Here is a 13,734-nt window from a genome sequence, read left to right as displayed (position 1 = left end):
AGCAGCCATCAGTGCTTCCCAAAAAACTACAACTGAGCAAATAATAATTTCTTCCTATGACTTTAGTTAATCTCAATATTTGACACTAGAGTGATGAATAATTGTAATTCAACAGATAGCAATGGGGCAGCATTAATAAGTATCAGCATTCTGAAGAATGAACCAGAAAAATAAGTTAATGCATCACAACACATTACATAAACCTTAAGTTCAATATATCAGAACTAAAATACCCTCAGGCTATGGAGTCAAAGACCCATAGCTCAAAAACAAAGAAATAGTAGCTCAGAAGCCTGAGTCGAGTCTTCTAGATCCCTGGCAGCTACTCGCTTGCATTTGAACTTCATTAAAAATATTCCCCTTAAAATTTGGTTAATTCCAAAGTTTTCTCTGAAGCAAATCATAATCTAGAGTAGGTTTTGCTGAGAAAATGCTCCATCCATGAATATTAACATTTGTGGTTATTAATTCATACTAGCTCTTCAACCAGGAAGAAATGTAATCTTGGGGAACTTCCATATTAAAGGAATATTCAACTATTTATAAATACATTTTAATATATCTTCTTAAATTTATCTTGAACTATAGCTATACAGTCATTCCCATGGTCTTCTAAAGGTAATTATGCCAAGTAAAATACTCTGGGAAAACTAGTGGAAAAGCACTAGTTAGGCAAATCAAAAAAATGTCCTTAACAATGTAACTGCATAGCAATGAAAAGGACATTGATCTTTTCAGTGACTCCAGTGATTACCACAATATAGCTTTCTAAACTTTCCAGAGTAGACAATACAATCATACCATGATCATTCAGTTATTCTCCTGAATTTTGCAGCAATCCTTGCACAATGAATTCCTTGAGGGACACCTCAGCCTTCTGTAATCCTGCATTAAAGTATTGCATGGTGCTCAGTAAACTGAGACCAAGCACTTCACCCACATCATCAGGACCTAAAAGTAAACCTGCAACTTACTGCTATTTCTCTGCTTCACTTGCCCATTTGCTCAAATAGGCTGACTCATTTGTCTCTTCAGTAGATTGTATCTAGGTGGACTGGTGTAGAGGATTGTTCTATGCTGATTCCATTAAGGGAAAACTGTAAGGCTGTTTGACCATGATGTATGGCTTCTCAACAATACGGGGCCCCACCACTCATATGGCCTATCATCCTGCCCTTCTTGTTTGGGTATCCTGAGGGATAAGCAAACTGGAGAGCTCATACTATATTGATCTTCCTTTGGCTACTCATGCAATACATTGCATTATGATAAAAATATGCCTTCCATTCTAAGAGATTGGACCTCACAGCCAGCCAGAGTTAATAATACACTCTGAGGTTACTTAAAACTTAAGACTGTTATCCTACTTTGTACTCAGCCTGTTTGCTTAACCTGGCTTTAAGAGAACAATGAAACAACCAAACTTACTTGCTTTGAATTTCCCACGAGATTGATTTTTACAAACTAAGCTAATGTATAGCTGTAATCCTCTGCCACTCTCAACCCGAGAGTAATGCATGTGTGACTATATGTGTGCTATGACAATCATTTGCTAGTCTGAAAGCAGCCTTATAAAATGAATATCCACCATAAGTGCTAGAAAGCAGCATTCAGAGGCTACATGATAGTATGTGTTTGTTACCTGGGTCAGCTGGATGGAGTCAGTGTCCTGCCCCTTATAAAATTCTGTAAAAATTTTCTATAAATTACCTCCCATTACCTCCCCATATGATGCTTTCTTTACTGTTCAATAAAGGAGAGGGCAAAGCCCCTTGTTAGGGACAAACATGCAAAGAGACACAAGGACTGACAGATTCATAAAACAGCATTCAAGCAGGCACAAATTCAGACTCATAAAACAGTCAGACAGGGACAGTGGAAAACAAAGAGCAAAGTAGAGAATTCAAATCTGGGCTGGCTCTTGGTAAAGTGACACCAAGGGGGAATGCTTTGTTTCCTTTCCTTAATGCATTATCAGTGACTCAGAGTTTATCATTAATTCATCCAAACTGATAAGTATTGTCTGAATCTCTCTAGGGTAATAGAGTTTTGGTTTCTTTGTTCTATTTTTTTTAACCAGCCAAATCTGTCAGGCTACTTGTGACAAAAAAAATAGTGGTTAACATGTCAGGTTCCAGAACCAAACAGTCTGAGTTTATACCCCATATGCCATGATTTAAAGCTCTTCCCTTCAAAGCACATGTTCAGAGTCAACTGCATTGCATCCTCATTGAAAGGTGATGACAATACTAAGGTTATCATCAAAGGGAGAAATCCAGTTTCTGTCTTGCCCTTTTACCTTCTGTTACTAGTGAACTGTCTGAGACCCTTTGTTCTACCAAGACGAAAACACAGATAGGCAAGAACCTCTTCAACTGCCTGTCATGGGCAGCTTTGGTATCCCAGCATTCACTGGGACATGTGATAAGGAAACATCAGCATAAACTGAAACACTTGTAGCTGAGGCTTCATTCACCTTGAGGAGCTGAAGCAGTTATATTCATTGTGTAGTTTGCTCAAGGAGCCTATAGAGTGTTCAAAGTAGGCAATGTTGTCATAATTGTAGTTTTACTGGCCATCTGGCTGACAGTCTTTTTTCTTAACTAGGACAGCAAAGGAGAATGTAATAGTCAATTTGCCCCATTTCCCAATGTTTTTGCTTATTTACAAGAAAATGGACATCAGAAGGAATGCTTTAAATGACATTTTAAAGGACTTGTTTACATTAACATCAAATTTTAGCAATTCTTTAATAATGCTTGAATTTCTACCTATTGCCCCAGGTAGAGGTGGGATCCTGTCATCTATTTCACCTTGACCTTGCATTTTACGATGATTCAGCAAGAAGGCCCTTGATGATGCCAGCACCTTGACCTAGGACATCTTGGTTTCCAGAACTCTGAGACAATAAATTTCTATTGACTATAAACCACCTTTTACAGTGTCAAGATACTCCATTGTATCACAAAAAAACAGATTAAGACACTAACTCTCTAACTTACAAGCTGTGTGATTTGGGGCAAGGTACATATAAACTTTCTAAATATTGGTTTCTTCATATTATCTAACATTGACTAAGCCTCCATGATGAACAGTACAGAAAGCTTGCTGGATCAAACAGTGGTCCAATCAACGTCATGAGATGAACTACAAATATTCATTGACTATTTTACATTAGAAACTACAGACAATACTATAGTGATATTTTGTTTGTGCTGAAATGTGATTTTATTTGTATGTTAATAAATAAAGTTACCTGGGGGTCAGAGCTAATAGCAAGCCATAGCAGAAGTCTGGCAGTGGTAGCACATGCCCTTAATCCTGATCACATAACAGACAGATCTCTGTGTGTTCAAAGACACCACTAGCATGGAGACACATGCCTTTAATCTCAATACCAACCATAGAGACCTAGAGGTCTGTATAGACAGGCAGTGACTAGGAGGTCATGTGGTTGGGTTTACAACAAGTAAGAAGGCAGAACAGAAAGTCAATAAAAAGACAGACACACAGGAAGTAGGTCTCTTTCTGAGGGGAAGGACAACAGCAGCAGCGAAGGGTAAGAAGGCAGTTTTAAGTCTCAGCTCTTAAGTATTGCTCTGACCTCTTGGGCTTTTAACTCTGCATTTGGCTCTGTGTTTCTTATTTAATAAAACCATTACATCTACATAATACAGAACTTTTTAAGACATAAATTCTTTCCCTATCAAACTACCTAGCTGGAAGTTCTAAATTGAACAACATGTGTTCAATGAATCAAATGCTTTTCAATGATTAATCTGTAGTCAGAATGTGAATGCATCTTATGTGTCTTCTCTATTTAATCTGCAATATTGCAGCAGAAAAAATAGCTGTTTTTCCTGTCTCAGAAACACATCCACCACTCCATATTTAGAAGGAAAATTATTTTACTACCCATTATATTAAAATGGTATATAATTGCAGAAATGATCTAACCAACCAACATCAGATACCAATGTTATCACAGTTATCATAAATTACAAAACAAAATTTGTAAGTCTTGTGTTTTGTGCTTAGGAAATATGATCTCATTAAAATTTTAAATAATATATAAAAGATTTTCAAAAACCCTTCTAAGCAGTTTCTGTTGCTGTGATAAAATATCATAAAAAAAAAACAACTTTGAAAACAAAGGATTTATTTGTCTTACATGTTCCAATCATAGTCAATCATTGAGGGAAGTCAATGCAAGAACTGAAGGCTGGAGTGAACAATGAACCTGGAGGCAGACACTGAAGCAGAGGTCATGGAGGAACACTGCTTACTGGCTTGCTTCCCATGGCTTGCTCAGCTTGCTCTTTAATACAACACAGGACCTTGTTCTCAGACATAGCAGCACCCTCAGTGGGCTGAGCACTTTTATATCAATCATTATTCAAGAAAATGCTCCACAGATTTGCCTACAGTCTAATGGAGACAATTCTTCAATGAACTTCTTCCAAGACGACTCTAGTCTGTGTCAAATTGATTTTTAACAAAAGCAAATTTTAAAAAAAAATAGTAGAAAAACTAACTATATAACCAAGACTACCATTAAGATTTGGGACTTGGGCTGGAGTGGTAGCTCAGAGGTTGAGAGCACTGGTTGCTCTTCAAGAGATCCTGAGTTCAATTTCCAGCAACCACATGGTGGCTCAAAACCATCTATAATGAGATCTGGTGCCCTCTTCTGGCCTGCACGCATGCATGCAGATAGAACATTGTATACATAATAAATAAACCTTTAAAAAAAATTGGGGACTTTATCCCAGCATTTATGAGACAAAGGCAGGTAGTATAAGATGTGCTCTATGTCCTATATAACTTTCTAAAACAATTTCAAATAGGCTTTAAATTATTCCAAATCATAAATAATGCTGTGTTAATATTTAATAATATCAACTGAAAATAGTAAGATACACTTTTCATCAAACTTGTGAAGCATGTTTGAATAGTTGATATCAAAATATAGGTTCCATCAAGTACATGAGATTTGCCTGTGGTTCAGGCAGGAAACAATTGGAAATCTACACTCCAAAGTAGCTGCAGCTAAGGACATCTATACAGCTGCTAATGTGGAAAGTGTCATCATAGCCATTAATAAGCCATGAAGGAAAACAACAACAACAACAACAAAACAACCAAGCAGTACTCACATGAGAGGCCCCTTTTCAAAATCACAAGGTCAGACTCTACAAATTGTGAAAGTACTTCCTTTCTATTTAATTTCTTTCCATAATAGATAGCTCAGTATTGTGTAACAACATTATGAATAATATTTATGTTTAGGTCATTGGCAATTGACTCCAGCAAAGCAGAATGAGTAACCTGAAAAATAATCTGCAACCACCTGAAGGCAATGAGCAAGATAAAAAGTAACACAAAAGTGAACAGAGGAACTAACCCCCAGGGATAAATGCAGAAAACAGCCACTTTTAGAAAATAAATCCCCAGAAAGACTCAAAAAAAAATACTGTTTCCATGAAAGAATACAATGGGTTACCATGAGAGAAGATTTAATTGGAAAAGAGACAGTTTATAGATAGCATAATATATAATACAATTATAAATATAGTTGCCATGTTACAAAAATAAATTTCCTCCAAATAATATCTAAGCAGCAAAAGAAACACAGCTGGGAATCAAAACAGAAGTTTAGAGAATCACATTGAAGAATAACTTTAGGTTTTGCAAGAATGAGAATAAAATTCCTCAAGAAACATTGGTGAAGTATAGTGAACTATGAGCAGTCAGTATCTGTTCAATACAAACTCGACATGATGGAAATAAAAAAGGAGAGCTAAGAAAATGAAATTAAAGGAGTAACATAAAATGTACTCCCCTGCTTAAAGACTATTGCTCTGTGTTGCTTACAAGAAAGGCCACAATTATTCTCCTACATTGACCAGCCCATAGAAAGTCGAATCCATTTCACTACCATTGGTATCAAGAATGTGGTACAAGTAAAATGGTGCTGGTTCCAAGATAAATCTCAAGAGATTTTACATTCTTCTATAGTTACTTAAAATACCATGTCTTACTTAAACAAGCCCAGATTGGTCTAGTGGGTTCAAAGCCATGAAGAGCAAGAGAAACCATTACATTTGAGCACTTTCTAGCACCCAGCAGATCTACCAGGTGATTATCAATACCTGAATGGTCCCAGGCTAAACCAAAATAGTCATCTAGCTGAACTCACAGATTTGAGGGAGCCATAGGAACTATCTACATGGATATACAATGGAAAGGAGTATTTTATGCAAAAGCACCAGCATGTGTAAATTTCTTGAGGTTTCTTCAGTTTCTGAGGAAAAATAAGGTCAGTTTGTAAAGAGAGAATTAGGGGATGAAATGTGGAAGAATACTGTAGTGGGCTGTAAAGATAGCTACTCCTTCTTCCTCTGTTTTTATATTTAACTTTGTAATCATATTCCAGAGTTCCCATCAAGTATCTCTAGTTCTGCACTCCATGCACCCGGGTTCCTAACATGAGTTGCTTTGGCCAACTGATACTAGAAAATGTGTTGTGTGATGATGTACGAAGGCAAGCAAATCTCTATGAGTTGTAGGCTAGCCTGGTCTACATAGAAAGTTCTAGGCCAACTAGGGCTACATATTAAAACTGCCTCAAGGACTGAGGAATCTGAATGCAGACATCCACGGCTGGGCCCCTGGTGGAGCACTGGGAGTCTAATTAGTGAGAAAGAAGAGGGTTTATATGAGCAAGAATTGTTGAAGCCAAGGTTGGATAAAGCACCGGGACAAATAACCAAATGAATGGAAGCACAGGATCTATGAACCAAAGGCTGAGGGGCCCCCAACTGGATCAGGCCCCCTGAATGCGTGAGACACTCATTTGTCTTGATCTGTTTGGGAGGCAGCTGTGCATTGGTGCCGGGTCCTGGGCTCGTTGCATGAGTTGGCTGTTTGAATCCTGGGACTTATGCAGGGACACTTGGCTCGGTCTGGGAGGCGGGGAATGGACCTGCCTGGACTGAGTCTACCAGGTCGATCCCGGTCCTCGGGGGAGACCTTGATCTGGAGGAGGTGGGAATGGGGGGTGGGCTGGGGGGAGGGGGGGAGAGGGGGAGAACAGGGGAATCTGAATGGTGTTGTAAAATAATAAAAAAATAATAATAAAAACTGCCTCAAAAAATGAGCTGCAGTCAGAATCTTGAAAGACACTTGCAAATCAAAGTTTACTCTCTTGATTATTAGTCATGAACATGTTATGTTACAAATATAGACATGTGTGTATCATTCCACAATGTAAAAATTTATTGGATAGCAATAAATTCACTACGTTTAGCAGTTTCAATGACAGTACTAAGATAACTTCTATAATATAGAATGAAGATTTTACTTGGAGTTTACAGTTTCAAATGGATAGAAGTCCATGATCATCATGGTGAGGATCATGGCAGGCATGATGCTGGAGCAACTGAGAGCTCACATCCTTATCCACAAACAGGAAATAGAGTAGGCATTGGTGATGGCAGAAGGCTTCTGAATCCTTAAAGCCCAACCTCATGGCATGCCCCCTCCAACAAGGCTATACTCCCTAATTCTTCCCAAACAGTTCCACCAACTGGATAACCATATATTCAAACTTGTGTGCCTGTGGGGGTCATTATAATCCAAATATCTGTGTGCATGTATTATGTATGTATGTATGTATGTATGTATGTATGTATGTTTGCATGTATGTATGTGTATCTCCAAAGCAAGACCATAACCCAGCAAGCAAATATCAAATCATGTAGCAACATGTCAAGTGTCAAAGAACTTAGAAGGCTCTGCCCCTCCAGCTTTGCATCTGGAAACATACGTCTCTTTTTGAGCTGGATTCACTCGCTGTATGTACCTCATCTTTCGCTGTATGCACCTCATCTTGGCCATTGTCTCACTGCTTCAGCACCTCAACATCATGTACCCTCCATTGCAACCAAGGCTTCACCTTCACAGCTTTACATAATGGCCTCTCGGGGCCTCTAGGCCTCTTAGGGACTCCCCTACCACATGCTACCTGTCCTCAACAGCTCTCTGAAACCACAGAGGAAGAACCTACAAACCTTTCATTCTTTATCCTTTGTTCCCCTAAAGGCAGAGCCACTAGGATTGTACTGCTAGCTTGTGATAGAATCTCATCCCTTTGAGCCACATTAGCAGCAGCTTTTGTTTGTAGTTACCTAGGAGCAGAAAACTCCTTAGGCCCTTTTTCTTCTCCACAAGTTGAGTGCTTAGCTGTCATGTGAGGACATAGACCATTACCAGCAATTCAGAATCCTGCTTGAAAGTATTCTCTTAAATCAAAGTGTACAGATTAATATTGTACAGTCGTATTAGTTGTCAGGGCTTCCATAACAAAATGCTGCCAATGATATATCTGAAACAATAACATTTTACTTACCTACAGTTATAGAGGGCAGATGTCTGTGCCTCGTGTTAGAAGGTTTGGTTTCTTTTAAGATTTCTGTCCTTGGCTCTCCCGATATCTTTCTTCTTTTTTTTTTTTTTAAGGCAGGCTCTTGCTTTGCAGGTAAGATTACACTAAAACTTTCATCTTGCCTCCTGTCTCATCTTCTTAATTGTTGAGGTTACAGGTGTCTATCACTACACCTTAGTTAGAATGCCCCTTTTTACTGTGTTCTCAATGTGCACTATGTCCACAATGCATCCTTTTTGTGTGTGCACACTCTCAGTGTCCCTCTGTGCATCCTTATTGCTTCTTTTAAGGACACTGGTCACTTTGGGTATAAGCCCATCTAATGGTCTCATTTCAACTTAATTACATCTTTAAGTCCTTATTTGCAAATAAAACAACATTTGGAGGCACTATAGTTAAGAGTTTAAAATATCAATTGATGAGACACAATTTAGCTCATAACAATATTCTCCCTGAATGATGATGTGAAGCTTGTGGATAAAAGGAAGAGAATTCAGAATACTTGAGCATCTCATGTCTCACACGGTTCTCTCCAGTATAGACAATGCTAATGGCAACTGTAATCCTGTAAGAGATTCTATAGCCAATAGATGAATGTGTGACTCTGATTAGATTGGCTATCTTTAGTCTTCTTATATAAATTAATCATGGCCATAACTACTTCTAGCATGACTTGAATGTGACCTACAAAAGTTTATTTGTCTGGAAGCGTGGTTGGTTCCCAGTGTAGTGGTTTTGAAGTGGTGTAGCCTTCATGCAGTGGCGCCAAATGAAAGCTAATTATGTCGTTGAGGACTCTCCTTCAATGAAGGAATTGATGTACTCCTGAAATGACATGAATCCTTCAGAAACAAGTTAGTTTCCATGAGAATAGGTGTAGTGGTATTTGCTCTGCCCATGACCATGGGCTATATGGCCCAAAGTACATGGTGCTTCCTGCCAGAATTGGAAAAAGGTCACATGCCCCTTCTCCCTGATCCTGCCTGTGAGGTGGATTCACTCCTGGTCAGATATAAGAACTACTTCAGGGCTGGAGAGATGGCTCAGAGGTTAAGAGCACTGACTGCTCTTCCAGAGATCCTGAGTTCAATTCTCAGCAACCACATGGTGGCTGAAAACCATCTGTAATGAGATCTGGTTCCATCTTTGGGCCTGCAGGTATACTTGCAGGCAGAACACTGTATACATAATAAATAAATATATCTTTAAAAAAAAAAGAACTACTTCAGCTGTCTACTCCATTCTGTATTCATGAGTGTATTTCCCCAATTTATATCTTTTTTTTTTCCAAGTTTGACAAAATTTATTGTAATTTTAGTAAAGACATTCAGCTCAGTCGTCTCTCTCTCCTCATCTTGACCTCAGGTTAATATGTCATTTGAGTCAAGTAAAGAATATGTCGGAGAGATGTTATTTCAACAAACAGTAAAATGGACAAATGAACAGTTTGCCTACATAAAAGTTAAATTTATGTATCTTGATATACTTAAATCATGTAAGAACTAACAGTGCTATGTACATTTCCATTGTTTTCCTTGGGGCTTATTAAGTAAACTTAAATGTAGTGAACAAAGTGTTAGGAATATCCGCAGGCTGCTTCTTGGAAGTTATTACATTAAAAAATGCCTAGTGAATAATTACCACCAATGAAAGTCACTGAAGCTGCCTCCCAATTTAACATTGTAATTTTCAAGGAAATCTTATCATTTCTTTTGTCTGTGACTATTAAAGATGCATTAACTGTCACATTAAAAAAGTCCATATACAATACAAAAATACAAAACAAACACCCTGCAATACACAAATCTAAGAGTAGATGTGGTGAGAGACTTCCTAATGAAAATGTGTCTGAAGAAGCATTTTCTGTCCTCTTTCAGTCATTAAAGTGTGCTTTTGAAATCACTGGTCAGCAAGTGTATACTTAAAATAAGCCATGGAGTTGTACAAATCAATCTTGTGAGTTCAATTCAAATTGGATCTAGTAAGTTAGTAACTCAAATGCTTCAAAAGTCACAGAAAGTGCATTGCCTTATCTGTCTTCATACAATGTTATAACTTTTTCTTTTTCCTTTTTTGGTATTTAACCTTTTAAATACTTAAAGTAGTATGTACACTGATGTTTTTGGTGGGGTTTTTACTTTAAAAGAAACAGCTTCCTTACGATTCGCCTCAAGTTCTGGTGGAAATGCGTATAGGAACTAGAATAAAAACCAAGAGAAGCACATTCAAAATACTGATTCACTTTGGTAGCAAATAGTGTTCTTTGAAGACTCCTGAACGGAGACAACCTCCATTAAAGTCAAGTGGGCTATTTTTAATACTTCACATAAGAATTTTTGACAAAAATAATATTTTTTTTAAAGAGCAAAGCGTCCATACCCACTGATAGCAATGCAATACTAGTATATGATAACTCAGAACAATGAAATGCCCATAGGAAAAGGTTTATTTTAATTTTATCTAAATTTACTTCAGGCGATAGTCCAGTAACATCGTCTTCTCAATCCAATGCTATCTACGAGGCTGCTCCTGGGAGCCAGACAGTCCAGGTAATGAGGGAGTGGAGTCAGGAGAGGAACTGCTCAGTTTAAGTAGACAATAACTTTTGGCTTCCCTCTTAATATGCTAATAGTTGTGTCTAAAAAAATATGCAATTCTTAGAAAGGTACCACTTCTGATTTCTTTATTATCTGTAACCTTTGGAAACTAATCACATGAAACTACAAAATTAGCAAATGTCTTGAAATCTGTATATAAAACATAAATTACCTCTAATTTCAAACTCTCATTTATTAGTGTACCACTCAATCTTAAAAAAAAGAAAAAGAAAAAAAAAGAAAAGAAAAACCTGCTCCAAAGCTAGTCTTACACCATTCTTTACAAAAGGAGACTGTTCCTTCTAACTGCACCCACCCACACCCCAATCTCAAAACACTTCATTTAATTGTCTTGGTCATGTACATTTCCAAGATGAGATTTTATATTTCGCTCCCACAGCTTCTGATTATCGGAAAAGCCATGCTTTCCTTTATTAAAGGAGTTTGGTCCAGCCGATGTTGGTGTGTCCCTTCCGATATTCTTCATCCTCATCTTTGCTTCTGGAGGCATTTCTTCTGGTTCACTATCTTCATCTTCATTGAAAGCTGCTGCTACTGAAAGGGTTTTTGGAGCAAGAGTTGGAACTGTTTCCTTAGGCTTATTTGATCCAAGTTTGATGGATATGGCTGATGCTTTCTTTGTCGTCTGACTACCTATGGCAAATCCAAACTTGGAGATCTTTGTAGGCTTTGTTGGGAGGTCTGCAGCTTCTTCGTCAGCTGATCGCTTTTCAGCGCTGCGACTGGAACTTTCCCCTCCATTACTCCGGCGGCTCCAGCTCGCTGCGGCTTCTCGGGCTTCTCCTCTCCCGCCTTCCCGTCCGCCATCTTCCCCGCCGCGGCCTCCCCCCCAATTTATATCTTAATAAATTCTGTTACACATTTAATAGACTCACATGGATTGATCATAATTAATAGGTTATTATTTAAAAAATCAAGTCAGGAGTCAGATGGTGGTGGCACACGCCTTTAATCCCAGCACTCAGGAGGCAGAGCCAGGCGGATCCCTGTAAGTTCAAGGCCAGCCTTGTCTACAGAGTGGATCCAGGACAGGCACCAAAACAACACAGAGAAACCCTGTCTCAAAAAAACAAATAACAACAACAACAACAACAACAACAAAACTTAAGTCAGATCCCTGCCTGGACTCTTGCTTCTTGTCCTGCCATGTGATCTCTCCTTTTGCTTGCACCCCACCACAGCACCATGCAGGATGTTGCAACAACAACAACAAAAATGCCCAGAAAGCCCTCACCAGAGCCGAGCAAATACTGTCAGCATGTCTTTGGGTCTCTGAAACTGTGAGCTAAATGGACCTCTTTTCTGTATAGTGTCCAGTTTCCAGTGCCTTTGGTATAGTGACAGAAAACAGACAAATATATCTAATCCTACTGCATATGTGTACATGGGTGCTTTGTACGTGGTCTATTTCTATCATTCTTATACCTGAAATTCTAAAATTGATATGAGATCTGGATCTGGACTACTGAAACATACCACTATTAGATATGGGGAGAAGTTAGTAAAATTAAAGAACCATGGGTGGTCTGAGATAAACTGTGTAGAAATTCAATAATCCATGGCATGAGATTATTACATCATTCTGGAATTTTCTTTGGAGGGACAGACTATGTGATCATGGATTGAATCAACTGTTCCCTAAAGTGGAATCAGTTGGTTCCAAATAATAAAGTGTGCATAAGATTTGGTAGTGAGAAAAGGTGAGAGTGTTGCAAAGAAATATTTTAATTGAAAGGGAAAATCAAATTTTGTGTTTTTAGAAGAACTACGAATATTATACTCCAGAACATGAAAAAGTTGTTTTTGCAGCAATAATTTAAAGAGACCTATAGATGTAGAGTACAGTGATTTGTATAAATATATCATAAGTGACCATTATGTTTTGTATTTAAAGAATTCAGAATAAGATGTTTTCTATGAAATAAAGATGATTTCTATATGCAAAAATAATTATCTTGAAACAATTCAGATAAAGCATTAGATAGACAACTACCGTGTCTTGGACATTTTTTTTTTAAACACTAAGGCCACTATGATGGTTGATAGTTGTTTCAAGTAAAAACCAGTTGGAAAGATGCCCAGAAGGCTTTTCAGACTTTTACTCCATGCCTAGAAGTCTTGAGGGGGGGGGGGGCTCCCCTTTACTTTTGTGTCATGTTAAAATGTTGGTCTGAAGTTTTGGCATTGGTGGCAACTTAAGACAAGAACAAAATACGCAGGTGGCAGTACCATGCTGAAAAACATTCTCTTTCTTTACATAAAAATGCTTTTTAAGGGACCCAAAAGTTAAAAGTAAACGTGGTTTTCTGAGTTGGGGAAATTTCCCATCAGGTATTGTGAATTGCTTTTTATACAAAGGTATTTGTGGGAAAAGGCAATCAAAAATAGAAGAGAAGGTCAGCCAATAGCAGGTGAATTGCACTCGAAGCTTCCTCTCTCACAGGTATAATAGTGCATATCGAGAACAGTAGGGAGGGAGACATTTGGACTAAAATGAGAAACTTCGCAGAAAATCAAGTCCTGGAAAGACAGTTGCCAAGTAAAGCCACACTGGAAGGCAGGTTGAAATTGGGGCCAAAAGCTGACCTGCTCCAGGGGACTGGTAGCAGTGGAAGGGAGTCACTCTAAATGGAAAGATAAGAACAAATTGCTGACCTTGTCCATGTCCTA

The 13,734-nt window shown here is 38.2% G+C and overlaps 1 protein-coding gene across 1 annotated transcript; it reads right to left on the bottom strand.

Annotated features, from left to right (window-relative positions):
• Nucleotides 1-9,723: 9,723 nt before the first annotated feature.
• LOC114704014 (PEST proteolytic signal-containing nuclear protein-like) lies at nucleotides 9,724-11,871 on the bottom strand. Its single transcript, XM_037199140.1, is given in 2 exon segments — nucleotides 9,724-11,808; nucleotides 11,811-11,871. Coding segments are annotated over 2 exon segments (483 nt in total). The 3' UTR covers nucleotides 9,724-11,386.
• Nucleotides 11,872-13,734: the final 1,863 nt, after the last annotated feature.

Source organism: Peromyscus leucopus, chromosome X (assembly GCF_004664715.2).
Source record: "Peromyscus leucopus breed LL Stock chromosome X, UCI_PerLeu_2.1, whole genome shotgun sequence".
Classification (NCBI taxonomy): Eukaryota; Metazoa; Chordata; class Mammalia; order Rodentia; family Cricetidae; genus Peromyscus; species Peromyscus leucopus.
This window is presented reverse-complemented; position numbering and strand designations above follow the sequence as displayed.